Genomic DNA, 19,677 nt, shown 5'->3' with positions numbered 1-19,677 from the left:
TGTAAGCTCCTGGTCTTTCAAGAAGATTTAACAGAGTAAAGGGATAAAGCCAGAAGCCTGAGAATGCTCTCAGCAGAGCTGAGTTTGCACCCTGAGCAGATCTCACCCCACAAAAAGAGCAAAATCCTGCTGCCAGTCCATGCCCACTGGGCAGAGGCTTTTATTTCAGAGAAAGTCAGATCTTCAAGTAAATACTCATCCCCTTTCAGCTTGAGCAAAGTGCCTGGGAATGGGAAGCCCTGCAAGTGGCACGTTAGACAAATAATGAAGTATTTCATACCACTTTCTGAACACTGACTTCAGTGCACATTCATCAGCTCAAGCAGCAACTTTCTGATCATATTTTACTTGGGACCATAAAAACAGCTCACCTAAAAATGTTAACAATACAACAAGGATGTGGCTGAAAAGGTTGGCTTGGCAATTTGGAATTCTGCCATGGGGGTTTAGCAGGGAACCCCTGGAAAGGGAGACAGCCCAGCACTGTGTGCATTGCTCACACCTAATAGTTGTTAAATGAGCAAGAACTTGTAGGTCATCCACAACCTAAACCAGCCAAGCTCTCCCAAGTCAGCTGTATAAATAGAAGGCAGAATTCTGCTGAACATCTGTTAAAAATTCCCTGTCTTCAGGAAAGCCCAAGGTACACAGGTACCCTAAAGTTATTGGCAGAGGAGAGGAAAAAAAAAAAACCAAAACACCCAAGAGGAACTAATGTGGCTCAGAAAAAAAGACATGAGGTGAATGGGAAGGAAAAATGTGATCATATGAACATACATCCGTGGTGGTCCCCAGTGGCTGAAGTTTGGAGTTTCTTCTCCTTCTCCTTCTTCTCTCTCGGGTAATTCACTAATTTGGGGCAGAGGGGAGGGAGGAATAGAAAATAAAAGAGGCATCACCCATGCCAGGTCACAATTCCTCACATATTTTGTATCTGGCAACGAGACAGCAACACCTTCTTACACTGCCCAGTTTAAAGCAAATGTACAGAGTCAACAGACCAGACAGGAATTTTTGTATTTAGGTTTAAATGTACTTAAGGAATGCTCCAGAAATAAACATGATGGGCAGACCAAATTTATAAGCTGCTCTGTGATACACAAATCTGCACTGCATTTACTCATTGGAAATGATTATTTAGGCAATTAACATTTACTTTCTGATAAATATGCTGTGATGCTTGGAGAGGGATATAAACATGCCAAAACCAGTAAGCAGATCATGATCCAAGTGGGAGAACAGATCCTGTGTGTTCCATTAAACCCTGCAGAACAATCCTCTCACCTTACTGTTGAGCTGCTTGCCCTCTGAGAGAGGATTTCAGATGAAATTAGGGGAGTACTGAGGATTGGAATCAACAGGCCCCAAAAGCTCCACTACCCACTGACCCCAAACTGGTGGGGCAAGACTGGGACAGATAAAGCAAATATCCACAGCAATGCCAGCTCAAGGTTCCTCAGCACCACTAAAGTTTCCTGCAGAGGCCTGAGAGCCTGGGTGAATTCTGCTCTTCCCAAAAGGAAGAACAAAGGGGAGGGAAAACCAGGAGGAGAGCTCCTTAAGGAGCCATGAGTAAAGGCTACATCCCTCTCCTCCAGGCCACCTCCACACTCCCCTCACTGCAGGGCTGGCAGAGCCATTTGCACATTTCTGTCCCAATATTCAAGGGAGGAAACATGGGAAGTTTTCAGGTTTTAAGCCAAACTCTATCTCCTGTGAAAGCTACAGACCTCTGTCTGTCTGAGCATTCCACACAGCCTTTAATCATGGTTCAGCCGAGTAAAGCAAGAGCACTGTTAAGATTATTAAACAAATGTCTTTCAAAACCTGAAATCTCCCTCCATACCTGCCTGATGCTGCTCTAGGCTGAGCTAAGGTGGTTACTCTCCCAGATTCCTGGCTCTTGGGAAGAAGAGAATTCTCCTCTTTCAGTGCTTCCTTTCCCACTGCTTCTGGATCAGCAGCAAGCTCAGGTCCCTTGGAGTCACTCTGAAGCTTTGTCCCTGAAGAAAAAAAGGGGGAAGATGTGAAAAAGGGGGAAGATGTGAACTTTTGCTTCCTCTGTCCAGGCACATTATTTCACCCTTGGAATTAAACCCTTTATCCCACCAGGTTCCAAATGTGTTCAAGGCCAGGCTGGACAGGGCTTGGAGCTCCTTCCTCCCAAGCAGGGAGTGCCACTTCAGGCAGGCTGATAAATTTATTTCTCTGATGAATCCACCAAATCCTAACCATCCATCTGTGGCCATCTGACAAGGAGAAATCTGAGCACAAATCCAAAACCCAGGATATGGGGCAATTTTCTACCACACAGATCACTTGGAAATTTCTGGATGTGCTAAAGTCACCTCCAGAGCCTGTCACTTTATTTCTGTATTTATTTATCACTGGTCACATTTGGAGGAGGAAGCAAGATTATAAAGCTGAAACCCATTTAATGCCAGACTGCCTTGAGCCTGCAGAACTCTTGATTTGAATATTTTCTCATTTGAAAGTATTTTTGTTTTGGTAAAAATCTGAAATTTGTAAATATGAAATTATGAGATAAAAAGAAACCTTCTCACAAACCTGAATTCATCTCAGTTTTCACTTCTGCCTGGGTAGTTTCAGTATCAAATATGTCTTTTTGGTAGCTGCTGGGAGCTGTGGTTCCAGAAACGTGTGACCTTACAGCAGCATTCTCTTCACACTTCACAGAGGAGAAAAGAAGTAATTAAAGTTAGAAAGCAATGGCATTAACTTACACAGGGGTATTTGACAGGAACATTAATTTTTACAGCAAACATACACATTTCTTCAGGTTCATTCATATTTATTCAGGTAACTATGAAATACTAACTGCTCATTTAAATACTAACTGCTCATTTATGCACTGCATTAAGAAGAGGCATGAGAAATGTTATATGCAATTGAAATATAAAGTAACTGTATCTTTCTCCTCACCTGTAATTCAGACACAAATTTCTTTACTCTTGCTCATTTGTTTTTTATAAGTAACGAACAAATAAATTTAATATTGTGCACTCTGGTATAAAAATGTCAGTAGAAACTTCTTTTTATTTGTTTATACACATACTGCTTAAGGGGACAAGCAAACTAAACCTGAAATTCTCTGTGGCTGTGATGTCAAATCCTTTTCCACTCCATTTTTTTTCATGTAAAAAGCACACATGCCTCAGAAGCTGGTGCATGGGAGGCTGATAATATCAGGTTTTTATTTGGTGAGGGAATCAGAAGAATCAGAAGGAAAAAATAATTCTCAGTACTTGAGAAAGATGTATAAATAAGAGTTTTGCAGTTTACCTGAACCTGTCTCCTCCTACTCCTTAATCCACCACTATCCTTGCCACAATGCCTTCCATCATATCATTTTTTAATCAACTACACAATCTGGCTGAAGGAACTGATTTGGGTTTAAAAAAATAAGGAAAAGAGAGAGTTCCTTTCACTGAAGCCTCTGGACTCTCAAACCCATGATGTGACATTCTGCTGTTACTGACATGCCCCATATCAGCACAGCTTCCAAAAAAAAAAAAACCCAAACCCACAGGTTTTTGGGTAAAAAGACAAGTTCAGGATGCCTGTAAATACACTAACCACATATTTCACTTAAGCAGGTAAATATACAGACAATAAGTTACCTAAAAAACCTTCCAAAATGTACAGAAGGATAGACTGGTGTCTGCTAGAGGTACACAAGTCAATAAATCAAATGTAAAAGTTTAATAAATTAAATTCTAGTAATTAAAAAGCCTAGAGAGAGTGCTGAGGGTTTGGTTTTGGAGTCTGCCCTGAGGGATCTGTGCTCAGCACAGCATTCCTTACCAATTGATCTTTCCTGAATGGATATTCCAGGCACTCTTGGGCACTCAGGCCAACACTGGCTCTTAAATCTTGCATTTCAGCATCCTCCAGTTGCTTTGCCCATGGTTCTGTGTCCAGGTTCCTGTCTGAGGCTGCCTTCTCTCCACCTGATGCATCATCACCCTTCAGGAAGTCTGAATCCTCCTCATACTCCTCATCCACCAACATTTCCCGTTCCTCCTCCACGTCCTCTGCTCTGGCTTTCAGAAACTCACACATCTCCCAGGACTCCTTCCCATACTCATCATCCCTCTGAGAAAGCTGAAATGACCTTCCCAAGTCCAAATGGGGCTCATCAACCAGTTCTTCTTTAAAAGGTACCTCGTCTCTGAAACCCTGCAAAGATCATTAAAGGAATATAGATTTTACACCATGTTTCCTCCCCACTATTTTAAAGCTATCCTTTATTTTTTGCCCATGTTAAAAGTACATCCTGATTTTTAAAATCTTCTACCTTTTGCATTTTCTAAAAGAAAACAGACTCTCTGACTTATGATTTTAGCACCAAAAGTAGACAGTGCAAATATTTCTTTTCAACATAAAGAAATTTAAGTTGCACAGCTTAGATACTGCTGCAGCCATTTGGAAAAACCAATCTGGACTGAAGTTAGGGAATGAAATTATTAATTAACACTAAAACAGCCATAGGAAAGAGTACATATAAATCCAGTTAAAGAATCTCTCTGCTTCAGACATATCTGCTGTTGCTTTATGAATGCATGAACATTTATTAAAATGCTATCAGCTAAATAAACAGCCCAAGAGTTTGCTTATGTAACAGTGTCAGCAACTTAAAACCCTCCAAAAAACCCAAATAAAAGCCATACTTTCTTGCCCCTACTTTGGATATTCCATCCAATTTTTAACCTGGGGCAGAGGTTACCACATACCCAAAAAAAAAAAAAAAAGGATATAAATGACTGTTCATTACCTTCCTGTTTTAAGGAGAACAGTGCTCAAACCACAGAGCAACCAACCAGAAAAACAACAAAACGGAGGGAAAAGGTATTAAAACCCACTCTGAAAGATTTCACTCAACAGTTCTTTTCCTGGGATTTGTCACGTGCTCCCCCAGCTTCCATCGACTCCCGTTTCTCCCAAATGGAATGGGGTGCTGTTCACTGGCTCACAGAGGGGCTGCACAGGCAGCTGGGATTTTATGCCCTGCACTTATCCCAGAATTTTGCCACACACTGAGAGCTTTCCCCTTTTTTTCTTCAGGCCACCAAGTCCCTGTGGCCCAAAGAACCCCCAAACCCAACTTCAACACCCCGAGCCCCCAGACTCCGAAACCAATGGACAGATTGAAGGCTCCTTCCCCAAAATGTTTTTGTTTCTGCTTCCTGCCCCTTCCCAGACTCCCCACGGCACTGCTCCACTCCTGACCTTCGGTGTCAGGATCCTGTTTTGTTACATTTGTACAAATACAGAAGGAAAGCCCCAGACACTGCCAAGATGTTTGTACAACTCAAGTGAGAGACAGGAGAGAAAACAGGAGAGAGGCAGGAGCATAAGGAAACAAAGCAGCCGATAGCTGGCACGAGAGCAGAACACCACCAACCCAGAAATCAGCCCATTTTATTAATTTAACTAGCATTAAATGTCCCTTTAATCCATTTGATCTGTGTACCTCCATCTCACAAAACACCCAGGCTGAAGAGATCCTGATTCTCTCCATTTTCACCTCCTTTCCCTTGGCTCCTGCAGCGTTGTTCTCTCAACACTTTCCCAAGCCCAGGGCACATAAATCAGCTTTCTCTGCCCACAACCACACAGGGTTTGTGTCCCTGACCCAGCAGTTTGCTCTGCATCCTCCCTGACTGCTGCACTGCAGCACCAGACACCACCAACACCACAGGGAATGCTGCAAACACGACACTGAAGCAAATAAAATCCTCAAATTCCGTCATTTTGGGGCTGAAATTCTGGTTGCCAGTGTCTCAGAGTGGGAGCCAGCAGAACACACCACTCCTGGCTACCTGTGTGAGCAGGTAAGATAATAAAAAATAATTTTAGCTACTACCAAAGCTGTCACAAATGAGTTAAAACAAAATGCAAGTAAATTCCCCTGCAGGTGTTTTGTCCAAACTGATTGTTCCAGTTTCAGGACTTTAAGGTAAAATATTTTCTTTAAAAATACTTAATGACATTGGTTTTATTTAGGAAGTAGAAAACCAATCTAAGCTGGCAGAGGATAAATTCTCTGCAACCCCTCCAACAACAAATGCCATTTTACATTGTGAAAACCAGTAGATATAATTTTTCATCATCCAGGCTAATTTCTTCACAGTATACCCACATCTACCCTCTAATACTTCTCCTTTTAGTGCTTCTAATCTACCATTTCAGCATTAAAAACAGGTTTGCATCCAGAGACAGGTACACGTGTTCAGCTACATGCAAATCTGGAATTTATTTTTCTTCCTGTGTTGCAGTTCTGCATGATCCTTTATGTGTCGTATTTTCTGGTGTAAAAAGAATACATTTACCAGCATGAATTTTGCAAAGCACTTGAGAACAGATGAAAGTTACAAGATATCCACATCTCTCTAGGTCTGCACCGGTGAGAGCTGCAATATTACTGCCTATTACCCTGGTATCTGAGTTTCTCACTATCTATAATGCCACATCCTCCCACAATAAACAGAATTATTTCTCAGATAGTAAGGATGAGGAGAGTTGATGAGGCAAGAGCAAAGAAATCACTCCAGAGAACGTTAGAAGGCTATGAAGAAGAAAGTATTTCAAGAGTGCCTTATACTCTGAACTACTTTCTTGTTTTGCTTCACGATAATTAAAAGCATTCTGCTTCCATACTTTACTTTCTGTGCAAAGCTGAGCCCACCACTTCTGATTACAATAACAACACAGCATTCCTATTTCATATCCAAGGTAACCCAAGGTATTTTAATGACATAATAAATTTGATAAGGCAGTCTGGGAGCTGCATTGGTAAGTGCTGTTAGAGGGAATCCAATACTTTCAGTCTTATCTGAAAAACATAATGCATTTTTTACTTTAAAACATCATTTCCTGTCTGTATAAACTGGAGTTGTACCAAAAAAAGTAACCAAATACCTGTGGTGCTTCAAGTATTACTGAGAAATTTGTGTTATCTATTGGTTCTGGAGACCCAGGGCTGCTTTTGATGCTGCTGGTATCCACACCGTGCATTGTCTCCTCCTCTCTGCTTTCTCCCTAAAAAAGGTAATCCAAACAATGAGTCAGGAAAACAACAAAAAAAAAAAAAAAAAAAAAAAAACAAACCCACATCTTTCAATAAATTAAAAGGGAGAAGGAGAACCAGCCATTGGAAAAGAATTATAAAAATAGAAAGCAAAAAAACTGAGAAGTCAACAGCTTTTATTCTTTGAACATATTGGTTCAGATGCACTAAGACCTAAAGAGATGTGTAGGAAGGGAAGACAAATACAAGGTTATAAACAACGAAATACCAATTTTTAGAAAAGGAAATAATATATTTATCAGCTTTCCTACATTCCTACTTCACAACTCCTCTACCACTTTGCATTACAAGCCCTTTCTGTTAACTGGGGTTTTAATTAATTTTGCTTGGGTGCCCTTGATGAACAATGCTGCAGCATTCCCCAGTAAACTACTGTTCCAAAGCCTTGATTCCAGAAAAGAGAAATTCTGCTTGAATTTACAGTCTTGACTTCAAACAGAGTAGCTTTCTTTGATGTCAATGGAGCTCAAGCAAGCCCTCAGCAGTGTCGGAGAGAGAAATGGGCTCCAGCACACGTTTAACTGGGCTGCTGAGGTGCTGGAGCCTGTGCACAGTGCTCATGGGTCTGCCCAGGCACATCTCCCAGTTGAAGGAGGAAGCTGAGGATGCTGGTTTTGGACACTGAGCTGCCCATTTGCCAGGACTTTTGGCCCTCTCAAGGCACAGCAGCTCAGCGTGGTGAATTCTCCATACAAGCCCCATCTACAAACGCCGTGGGATGAAGTAAGGAAAAAAAAAAAAAATTAAAACCAGTTCTTACCACTAAAGGCTTGCAGATCCCAAGGGAAACTGTCCCTGGGGGCACAGATTTCAGCACTTCCACTGCCTCTGCCAAGGTGGCACCATCCAAGTGTTTCTCGTTGACGAAGACCAAGCGGTCGCCCGGCAAAATCTGCCCCCCGCGCTCGGCCACGCCGCCAGCCACCAGGGAGCTGATCACAATGGCTGTTCCTGCTGGATCCAAGGGGTCCTGGGGAGAAAATGACAAAAAACACCCCCAAGTGAAGGCCTTGAAAGATGATGTTTGTTTGGGGTGTGTAAGGAGCACCCAAGCACCTTCATCCTCTGATGCTACTGAAGCCTGCGGAGACGTTTAAAAAGCGCTGTCTGCCAACTCTGCCAAGGTTTAGATTGTGCAAAAAGGAAGACACTCCATCACTTGCCTAATCCATTAAGAAATGCTAAGATCTGAAAGGTGACCGACACCCTGCCTGCCCTCTCCTTACACACACACAGACACAGCCAGGCCAAGCTGCAAACAGAACAACAACACTGGCAGCCTTCCACCAGCCTCCATCCAGCCTGGGACGTGCTAATGTCACAGAAAATAACCACTCTGCACGTCACCCAGGGGCTTCAGAGCAGCAGAAATGATGGCAAAAGGAACCACTGCAGCGTCAGAAATGTAATTCAAAATACGAAGTCCAAATGGGAGCCCCAAATATTGAAGAAACAGCAGCTGATGTGGGGGGTGTGACCGCAGCGTTTCTGCGCTGTCGACTCCACGTGACAACCTGGAAGTGACATTTTTTCCACCTTAACAGGGAACAGGAGACAGCAACAGAAGAGTAACTAAGATTATTACAGAAGGCAAGGAACACTGTAGGGGTGGGTACAGAGAGTCAAGCACAAAATATTACACACATTGTAAACTGATGCAAAGATATCCACTTCACTTAATATTTTATCCTGTATTAGCCTTTGCTTTGTGTCCTGTACCATTTCTATCATGCCTTCACTCATTACAAAAATTATTCTCAATCCAATGAAATTGTAAATTATTATATACTGGCAGAAAGATATATATATATATCAAACATATGGTGTCTTAATTTTTTAAATATATTTTTTGTTTCCTCATTTGTTTTTTTAAGATTGCAATTATAGCCTTTCTCCCCCTTGCTAAGGGCTCATAAAGTTCAGAAATGCTTCGTGCATGCACTGGGTCTCCAAATGCACAAATGTGGGCTATTTTTCCCTCAGGACTTGCATCTTATTCAGGGCATGGGAGGGATAAAAAAAGGGCAAAATTCAAATCACAAAGACCACCAAGAATTCAGCACCTCAGTGTTAATTTGAAAACAGGAATGCTTTTTAAGCTCTTTATTTTTATATGACTGTACACTGCTTTCCAAGGGCACATGTTTTTTAAGGTATGTGCAAACATATGAGGCAATGCCTGTAATATCTGTAAAAGGCTGAAATTAGAGCAGTGAAATTAGAGTTCAGCAGGAAGAGCCACGCAGGAGCTGGATTCAAGTAAATAAAGATCAGCAACAATTCTCTCCTGTTCTGCTGCTCGATGCTGCCCTTTTACAATTTTATAATTTTACAATTTATCCGCAGTGCACACAAGAAGTTTCCTCCTGAGTGTCACGTCCTGGCAGCCAAGCCCAGCAGGCTCCCTGTGCTCACCTCCTGTGCCAAGGTGCCCGAGCTGCCCGTGCCCAAACCTGCTGCACCTGGTGCTGAGGGAGGATTCCCTGAGCTTCCAACAGCATCCCCTCAGGAGATTTCCAGGGATGAACCAAAGCCCAGCAAGTTCAGAAGAGGAATCCACGGGGATTCCAAAATGTGAAGGAAAAACAAGAGCTTTGCTTTAAGTGTTGGATGCAGAAAACTGGAAGTTAGTGCTGCCCTTTGTTCTTGCCAGCAAACCCCAACCACCCTGGAACCAGCACAGACTTCTGAACTGGTTTTAATCTGGGGGTTTGCTCCACTGCAAATCAGAAAAAAAAAAACCTTCTGGACATCTCTGCAGACCCAGGATCCAGAGAGCCCCTTCCCAGCAAGCAAGGCACTGTTCACACTAGGGAGGCTTTGCTGGAGAACTAAACCAGCAAGTTTTCCTACCATGGGCTCATCTTGCTGTGGCCAGGGAGGTTTATGCTGGCTCCCTGAATGGGTGAATGCTCTCTCAGCAAAACAACACCTTTGCTGACACAACAGCTCTTAGAATATGACTTTTGCTGGCTTAGCTATATTGATAAAAAATGAAGGAAACAAACCCAGCACTCACCCCCCCCCCCCCCCCCCCCCCACCCATGCAGATAAGCTGACAAAATTCTGTGAGTGAAGGACTGGCCCAGTAATTATGGTGCTGGCTGAGGATGGGGCAGAACCAGGTTCAAACCCCTGCTCTGTCTGATCTAAATCAGTTCTTTTTTGGGTTCTGGATCAGAACCACTTGAGCAGGACATGGGAATCTCACCATCAGCTGCTTCTGTGCAGGGTCAGTGGCCCAACTACCACATCTCTGATGAGAAGCAGTCCTGTTTCAACTCACCACTGAAATAAAAACAGTTTTGCTCAATAAAACATGACGTTTTGGTAAGAGATAATTTAGCTGAAAGAAGTGCTCCAAAAGGAAGAGAGTTCCTACAAAGAAGTGTTCCGAAAGGAAGAGAGATCCTGCAAAGAAGCAGCTCGAGGCAGAGAGGTTTTGAGGACAAGGTGGTTATTTTCCCTGCTTCACAACACACACGAGCACAAGCCATGCACTGGAATTGCTCCATGAAGAGCAGCAGAAGTCTTAAAAAAGGGGGCCCACGTTAAAAACTGTTGTGCAGGCAAGTAGGAAACAATTCCATGCTGATTTCAAGCAGAGGGAGCTATTGCACAGGGAGAGAAGAGCGGGATGAGCTGCACAGGGAGAGCTCAGCAGCAGCACCAGCAGTGCTCAGAACCTCAGGGCTCACCAGTGGCTGAATCACGATGGGATTGCCACGAGGAATGCAACAAAAGCTGCACAAGAAGGCACAGACCCCCTGAACTTCGAGGTGCAATCATGTATATCCATATTCTCTCTGCAATTTAATATTCTACCACAACGGTGGATTGCGCTGTGGATTTCCTTACATAAACCAAAGGAACACTGGGATTTTTTTGGAAACCTTGCCTTATGATTTACCCTCAACCCTGAGCACACCCTAAAGAGCCACCTGCTAAAACAAGACAGCAAACACCAAATTCACATTCTCTAAATGGTGAGTGCAACTGGGCCGTGAGGACTGTTGTCTTGTTTTTGAAAGAAAGCAGTGCTTGCAGCGGGATGAAAAGCAGACCCTTTCCTTCCACACTAAGTGCAAAAGGTACAGTTTGTATACAGTTAGTAGAGTTAAAAGGCAAGTTCCCCCCCACAGTGGGATTTCAGGACTGCCTCCACGTTAACAGAGCAGCTAGAACCATTCCAAGTTACCAAAGAGCACCAGAGTGACTGCACACCTACCCTGAGGCTCTACACTCATTTTACTTGGCTCAAAGTGACTTTTAGTCACCAGCAGGCAGGAGCAGATTTCAACCTCTGCTTTAAAGTGAAGGCTCGTTTACTGGGATGGAGTTTGCAACTCTGTCCCCAAACCCAGAAGTGATACAATTTCAATATTTCAAGAAATTATCACATGGCTTTGTATCAGAGCACAAGGGGAGTGCAATGGACAATCCCAGGCAAATTGGCCATGTTAAAAGGAGCACGAATCATACTGGAAAAGACCTCCAAGATTGTCATGAACAGGCCTTGGCACATTCACAGAGGAACTTTTACCTTTCCTGAAGGATTCCTTTACACCAATGAATAGTAATTCACGTGAGCAACGAGGAAAAGAATCGGACTGCAAAGCAGTGAGGAGACAAACCCCCTGAAGTCAAAAGCTCATTTTTTAAGAGAAGAATCACATGTTGGAACGTTTGCCACTTGTGTAAACCTGAGAGCAGCCCAGGACAGTAGCCTCCAGGTAACCCTTTGAGGAACTCCTGTGCTGTAGCTGCTGTCCTCCCCCCTGTGCCATGGATTCTAGGAACTTGTTTAAAATAGCCACAATTTATTCATACTTAGCACACCGTATATTTAACTATGCTGAACCATAGGTTTTCCCTTCTCCCCCTCCCCTCCTCATCAAAACCCACAAATGTTTGCCAGAGTCCAGGTGTCAAATTTTTCTCCTTATTTTCAGAGCCCCGTTTGTTCTGGATTCATTTAGCAGTGGAGAGTCAGGCAGGGGCCACTGCAGTTGCTGCCTCTGGGATGCCTGGGCTTGGGGCAGTATGAAATCTCTTAAAAAACCTGAGCTCTGCTGAAATGTTAAGAGCCCCAGGAGTTCAGAGAGTCCTGCATGCAACCCTGCAGCTTTATTGTGGTTTTGATCACCAAATGGGCACCAAACAGCCACACTCAGAACGCCTTGGGAAGCAAACCCGGGACAGAACCAGCGCAGCTGACCTCTGCCCATCCTGCTGGGACAGAAAAGTGATAAACCAGGCTGGATGTTCCCTTCTTCCTCCCAAAAGGAGCCAAGAGAGGGCACTCCAGGCCAGCCCAGCTCCCAGCACCGCAAGCATTCCCTGCTCTGACAGCCCATCCTCATCCCGGGCTGAGGATGAGGAGCACTGGAACTACAGCTCCACTGGATGGGAGCAGCTCCCACGTTTGCCGGGGTTCTGTTTGTGTTTTGCTTTTTTTAAAGGCTCCTATGAAAATGTAAGACAAAGCTGCGGGTGACTGACATTCCCTGTGCAAAGTCACTCTCACTTAGTTACAGGCTATATTAGTTTTGGCATCACTTGAGATCTAAATCCAGCTAGCCCGACTTCCTAGAATATTTCAGCTTTCTTCAAGCAACAAACTGCCTGCTGCCACAAAAACACACATCCAAAATAGCATGGCCAAGGATCCCAAAAGAAACAGTTTGAAACTTTTTTCCCCCCTGTGCCATTTTTTGATTTATCTGAACATTTTTACAAGTGCCAATTTGTATACTGCAGGTTTCTGTGAGGGAGCCAAAACAAACGCCTTGGAGCTCAGAGGTCAGAGCAGCCCAGCTTCATTACATTTTGCATGGGACCACTTCCAGGTCTAACACACATATATATCCATATTTAAAACTCTTCAGTGAATAAGATACCAGGCTGGAAGACACTTAGACACAACACTTTTAATGCTGAACAAGGAAAAGACACTTGTCAACAGTGAAAAGAAGCAGAAGCATTTTATGTTTGTCTCATTATTATGCAGAAAAAAAGGTAGAAGTGCACATGAGTAATGTACCTGCATGCTCAGCGTTGTGAGATTACTCAAAATACTCATCCATGCTCTCATTTTGTGAAGTGCCTGTGGCTTCCTTTGCAGAGCCACCCTCCACAGTGACCCCAACAATGCCAATGGGATGCAAGAGCCAAGACTGACAAGAACCCTTTTTTGTGCCTTTTCAAAGTATAAAGTGCCTCCAACAGACAGGGAAGAGAGGGAGAGCCAGCTGTGAGTGAGGTCTGATTCCCTCCTTAAGGTGGCCTCACTTTGGGGGTGAGACTCAAGGTCCAAACCTTCTGTTCACTCAGTCCAACACATTTACAGCAGTTGGCCCTAAGAACTGCCAGAGGCACTCTAAGGCCTGGAAAAACATCCCTGAGGAAGTGCTCTACTGGTTTTCCTTAGATCCATTGCATCTGAGTGAAATTCGAAGCATTTCAGACCCATTTCTGCCTCTTCCACTCGGATTGCAGTCAGCAGGGCTGCTCAGGAAGGAGATCACACAAGGCACAGCCTCTGGCTGTACCAGGGAAACAAACTGCAGGTGATGTGCTGAAGCAACACAAACTCAAACACAGAGCAGTGTTCAAGGAGGAACGCTGAACTTTGCTGTGATGTAAGGCAAAGCACTGGAAATAAAACATTACTATTTATTGATCTGCAGTGAGGGAATAAAGCAATGAATTTCAGAAGCTCTGGTGTGCAGCCGGCATTAATCAAAACTTCTGTTGTGGGAAATGTCAGCAAAGAAACAGGAATTCGCAGGGAAGGGGGGAAAAACCAGCAACAAACCACAGAGAGCCCCACCCAAAGGAGGAGAGGGAACAGCAAAATAAAGAGGAGGAGGCGGCACAATGGGTTTCCCACACCAGGCTTTCATCATGTGGGAGCTGAAATCCTATCAGCCTTCCCCAGCAAGAACCAACACGGTGGCCAGGGTGACTCAGCCCCGTGGGTCTGGCAGGGCTGGAGAGCCCAGCACAGTCCCCACCCTCTGCTGTGGACCAGGGACCCCAAGGGAAAAGACCTCACACACTACTGCTCTTCCCAAAGAAAAAGATCAAAGATAGGAACAGGCTCTGGGCGCTCTCAGTGTCACTGTGCACTGGACTCAGGTGCCTGTCGCTATCTTTTAATTTATCAAACTTCTCAATCCATCTAAGGTTTTATCCGCCTTTCATATTTGCTCTCGACAGGGCTAAAGTCTCAGGGATTACATTCATTAGACTCTCTTAATATCTTAGACTTTCAGACTTTCCAGCTCCAGAAAAAACACACTGAGTGCTGACTACAGGGAAAAGCCACAGAGATAAGGAAAAAAAAAATCCCTGAACTCATAAGGAAGTGGAGGAAAGCCACTGTGTGATGAGATAAAGAAGGGATAGAGATGTGTGGGAAAGAAGAAAAAAGCACCAACAAGCCAAGGGAAAAAAGTATAAATGGGATCACCTACACAGCCTGTGCTCAGTGGGCCTTAACACAGGTTGTGGGTTTGATCAGCTCTCAGATTCAAAGAATTCCTGAACTCAAAATCCAAGCAGAGAGCCCAGCAGCACTTGCACCGGTGAGGCGAGCCAGCCTCAGCACTGGTAAAAGTCTGTGCAAGTGCAGGATGTGTTTTTACACAAGCCAGAGCTCTCCTCTGCATGAAAACCTTGCTTCACAAACAGCAAACACATGAATTATGGAAGACTTGCTGCAGAAAAAGCTGCAAAATAAAAGTGGGGATAGAGGACAGGCTGGGTTTTATGCAACAAGGATCTGCAAGCAGCGATTTGGCCCAAAGAATCACAGAATCCCAGGCTGGGTTGGGTTGAAAGGGAGCTTAAAGCTCATCTCATTCCAGCCCCTGCCATGGGCAGGGACACCTTCCACTCTCCCAGGCTCTCAGAATGCCATCCAGCCTGGCCTTGGACACCTCCAGGGATGAGGAACAAGATGGGCAAGGGAGCAGACAGAAGGGTTGGCACAAAGGTTGCAGAGAATTTTCAGGCTACAGTGAATCACACTGAGAACAGACAGAAAACTCCAAGTGCAGCAGGACTCCTTGGATTTGGGGAGCAGCATCTTCCAGCAGGGTGAGGTACTAAGAAAACAGAACACCTCATAACTTCCATGAGTCTTCAGGATGCTTCATGCTTATCCATCAGCACCACCATATAGCTCAAATCTCATCATTTCAGAACAAATTCTGAGCTGTCTGGGCTGAGCTCTTCCACACCCACTGCTCCATCATCTCCACATGCCCACTGCCAGGCTAGCACAGCTTCCTCCAGCCTCTTCCACATTATCCCAGCTTGGCTGGGATTTACCAAGTGGTTAACAGAAAAATCCAGCTACAGTTTTGTCCCTTTAAATTCTCGCCTTCTCTCGCAGGCAGAAGACATCTGTGGAATAATAATGAATTTCTTTGGTTTGGGGTTTTTTGTTTTTATTAAAAGCTATTCTTTCTAGCAGGAAATGAAAAAGAACAACCAGATTGGAGAATTTGGGGGAAGAAGGGAAAACATTTCTAAAGGTTAATAGTAATAATACTGCTCAGCATTTATTTCATGGATATGTGACAAAGCAAAGAAAAACAGATGTTTTCAGTAATGCTCCAGTTTCTCTGCAAACTCAGGTATTGTCCAGAGCTGCTGCAGCTCACAGGGACAGGAGGGATGCTCCTGCAATTTGCTCTACAAGGCAGCAAAAGGAGGGATAAGGAAGATCTCTGTCCTTTACTGAGCGCAGGACAATCTGGGGATCAGCTCAGCTTTGTGAAAGGCAGGTGCTGCTCGGCCAAAATCTGCTGCCCTGGGTCTGGCTGGGGTAACCCATGGCTGAGAGAAGAGCACTTCAGCAAGTGAATAAAGGCTAAGATATTAGCAATGCTAATACTAATAAATATAATGAAAAGAGATGCAACAAAAAGAGAGAGAGAGGAATAAAACCTGAGGAAAACGAGTGGTGCACAAATCCTGACGCCCAGCCTGTTCCTGAGCAGTGATGCACCCTTCCTGGCCAACTCCTCCCATTTACAGATCACATAAATCACATATCATGAGCATGAAATCCTATGGAATATCCCTCTGGCTGGTTCAGATCACCTCTCCTGGCTTCTGGTGCTCCTCCTCACTGGCAGAGCATGGGAAACTGAGAAGTCCTTGACTCAGAGTAATCGCTACTTAGCAACAACTAAAACATTACCCTGTTATCAACATTGTTCTCATGCTAAATCCAAAACACAGCGCTGCACCAGCTACTCAGGAGGGAAATTAACTCTATCCCAGCCAAAACCTCAACACCTGCTAAGTGTGGATGGGGGAAAGGCTGTGAAGTGTCTACCTGGAATTCTGTGAAGCCTTTGACGCTCTTTCCCTAGAAAGAGCATCTAGGATTCTCCTAGAAAACCTGGCCAAGAATGCCAGTGGTACCTGGCTTTTGGTCAGCACTGGTGTGGCAGCAGGACCAGGGGACAGTCTGTCCCCTGTGCTGGGCACTGCTGAGACACCTGGAATGCTGAGGTCACAAAAAGAAGGACATTGAGGAGTGTGTCCAGGGAAGGGAACAGAGCTGGGAAGGGTCTGGAGCAGCTGAGGGAGCTGGGAAGGGGCTGAGTTTGGAGCAAAGGAGGCTCAGGGGGCCCTTGTGGCTCTGCACAGCTCCTGCCAGGAGGGGACAGCCGGGGGGTCGGGCTGTGCTCCAGGAACAGGGACAGGAGCAGAGGGAATGGCCAAATTACACCAGGAGAGGTTCAGGTTGGATACAAAGAAAAATTCCTTCCCCAAAAAGGCTGTCCAGCCTGGCACAGCCTGCCCAGGGCAGTCCCCATCCCAGGAAGGAATTAAATCCCTGTGGATGTGGCACTTGGGGACACGGGGCAGTGGTGGCCTTGGTAGTGCTGATGGGAACAGCTGGACTGAAAGGTCTCAGGGGACTTTCCCAACCTGGGTAATTCTGTGAGATTCCTCCCTGACTTCTCATTTAGGGTCCTAGTGATGGTCCCCTCCAGCCCAGTGTCAGGGAACACCCAGCCCCTAAAGTGCCTTCCTGCCTCCAGGTTCTCCAGATCCCTTCCTGTGGGTCTGTCTGTATCTTGGTGTGAGACACACAGAAATCTCTTTGATTTCTTATTGAAGTGGTCTCTGCTCTCCCAAGGCATTAGTACTGCAGGTTTTGGAATCCACTAATCGTGAACACCTCAGAAACTTCTCCAGGAATGTGCTCAACTGCATTCACCGGCTCTGAGGTCCTGGAAAGTAGTTTTTAAGCTGAACTCCAAGAGAATTTTTCAAAAAGCTACACTGAATTCAATTCATGACACACTATTAAGAATTATTTTACACATGAAGCAGCTTAATATGATTTAAAGGATGTAGAACTTTCCCATAGGGGGAGAGAAGCAAATCCTCCGTGAGATGAGTACCAACACAGCTGGTACTGAGGCTTACAGAACTTTGATGTTAATGAATGTGGATGGGTTGTAGAGATGGGAGAAAAGCTGCCTTTATCAGTTTTCCCAGTACCAAGCTGATAGCCATTGTAAAACTGCTTTTTAATACAGCTGTGCAGCTTTTGCCAGTAAGCCACAGGTTTCCATCATGTGATCAGGTGAAAATGTGTTTAACAAAGACATGAATATGCTTCTTTGTTCATAACAAACTTATCACAAGAATAGACAAAGCTCAAATTATCACAAGAGGGCAAACGTTTAGCCAGCAACGTGTCAAAGCATTCCAGCCTGCATCTCACTGCTGAACAGACCAAGAAAGTGAAAAAAAAATTAAATTATAATCTACATGAATACCACCTTCTACAAATAAGAAGTCAGTTTGCTTTTTTTTTTTTTTTTTTTGTAACTCTACATCTGGAGCCTCTTTGGGGCATAAAGAAAAGAGGAAAGATATTTGGAGACACTTAAATTGCTTCACTTCCTGCCGTGAATGACTATGCAGTGATTTTGTTAGAAAAGAGAAAACAATTGTTTCCCATGCTCCCTGGGAGAAGGACAAAACACAACCTGCTGAATGTGCAGCAAAAGAGACTTCAGCTCTGCAGCACGAAAAACTGCTGCTAATAATAAGGGAAGGCAGGAATAAGGCAGCTGTGGGGTCCCTGTTGCTAAAGCACAGGAAAATCCCTGGAGCAGTGACCCAGGCAGGCACAATTCACCCTGCTCCTCCAGCCCAGGGTAACCTGAAGCTCCTGAGTGCTGAAATTCCTCTTCCTGCCCCCATGGATCACTTGGAGCAGGTGAGTCCATGAGTTCCTCCAGCTCTCCAGGGCAGCTGGAGTGTGCCAAAGCAAGCAGGCACTGGGGATTTATCTCTCAGCACAGACAGGGAGAAACTGCATCTCAGAGTCCTTCCCAAGAGTTGTGTAAAATGTCAAACCTCCCCACTGCACCCCTCACCCTCTCCAGTTTCATGCACTCTGAAACAGCTGCTTTAAAAGACTCTGACTTCAAAGCACAGTAAATTAAGCTCCACATAAAGTCCATTCAGCTTTTTGTTTAATTTGATAAAAGCTCATCAGACCATTCAAGTTACCTTCTGGTCAATACTGCCTCAAGAAATCTGCAATTCAGCTACCTGTGGTTTTTCCAATATTTCTGTGAAACATCACTGACAGAGTCTGTTGGCCTGCAATGCATCAGGTCTTTGCTGAACACTGTTCCAGGGCTCAAAGAACCTTCTGTCCTGCTGGGATCTCTTCATTTTCTCTATAAGTCTTTTGGGATTTTTCCTTCCTCTTGCTCTAATGCCCTGGGGTCACAGTTGTTTTTAGACAGCATCTCTTCTCTGTTTTAACCTGATAATGTATCTTTCCATTTCTTTCTAAGGAAAAGGCATTGGTCTCAAAACCAATGGATTAGCTTTGCCAGGAGGCTGGATGGGGCTTGGAGCAACCAAGGGTCTGGTGGAAGGTGCAGGATTTGGAACTGGATGAGGGTTAAGATCCCTTCCAACCCAAACCATTCTGGGATTCTGTGATCAGTTCCAGGCTAGACAGATGTACTGTTAGGCTGGATACTTTCAGGTCTGCTGACAAAGAACACGAAATGCACTGGCTGCAGCCTCTTTCCAGCCCAGGGGATCCCAAATCACCCCAGCAGCAGGTCCTGGGTCCCTCCCTCCCCAGCAGAGCTCACTTGGCACTGCCTGTGCCAGCAGCACCACATCAAGGTCAGTGAAGAGGTGAAAGGCAGAGCAACCTCTGCAATGGAAGGAGAAGGAAATGAAGAGAGGCAGAGTGTGCTGCTCCACGGAGGAGCTGGCCAGGAGGCTGAGCAGCACAGCTTTTAATGGCCAGGAGACCTCTGCAGCCTTCCCATCACAGCACCACCAAGAAAAAGCAGTGCCTGGCCTGGGAGCTTTCACCAGGTCCCAACACAGTGATGACAAGAGAAAAAAACACAGAAGATTTCAATTTAAGATGTCTTCAGTGTTTCTTATTTAAATAGAAGAAATAAAATCCAGTGAAATCCATCATTTCAGGAATCCACAGGATCAGCTTCCCATCCACCTCCCCCCTCGCCAAGTACTGACCTTGCTGCCAG

At 44.7% G+C, this 19,677-nt stretch overlaps 1 protein-coding gene across 1 annotated transcript in view; it reads right to left on the bottom strand.

Moving 5' to 3' along the window:
* The window catches only part of PATJ (PATJ crumbs cell polarity complex component), a 130,509-nt gene that overhangs the window by 79,306 nt on the left and 31,526 nt on the right, over positions 1 to 19,677 (bottom strand). The window contains exons 17-22 of the mRNA XM_041483240.1: positions 7,872 to 8,081; positions 6,943 to 7,062; positions 3,826 to 4,200; positions 2,569 to 2,689; positions 1,847 to 2,003; positions 778 to 849 (exon numbers count right to left, since the gene is read on the bottom strand). Of these exons, the coding sequence (XP_041339174.1) occupies positions 778 to 849; positions 1,847 to 2,003; positions 2,569 to 2,689; positions 3,826 to 4,200; positions 6,943 to 7,062; positions 7,872 to 8,081 (1,055 nt within the window). The remainder of the gene's footprint in view (positions 1 to 777; positions 850 to 1,846; positions 2,004 to 2,568; positions 2,690 to 3,825; positions 4,201 to 6,942; positions 7,063 to 7,871; positions 8,082 to 19,677) is intronic.

This window comes from Pyrgilauda ruficollis, unplaced genomic scaffold (genome assembly GCF_017590135.1).
Source record: "Pyrgilauda ruficollis isolate IOZ18807 unplaced genomic scaffold, ASM1759013v1 scaffold6, whole genome shotgun sequence".
NCBI lineage: Eukaryota > Metazoa > Chordata > Aves > Passeriformes > Passeridae > Pyrgilauda > Pyrgilauda ruficollis.
The sequence above is the reverse complement of the archived record's forward strand: the minus strand, read 5'-3'. Positions and strand labels throughout refer to the sequence as shown.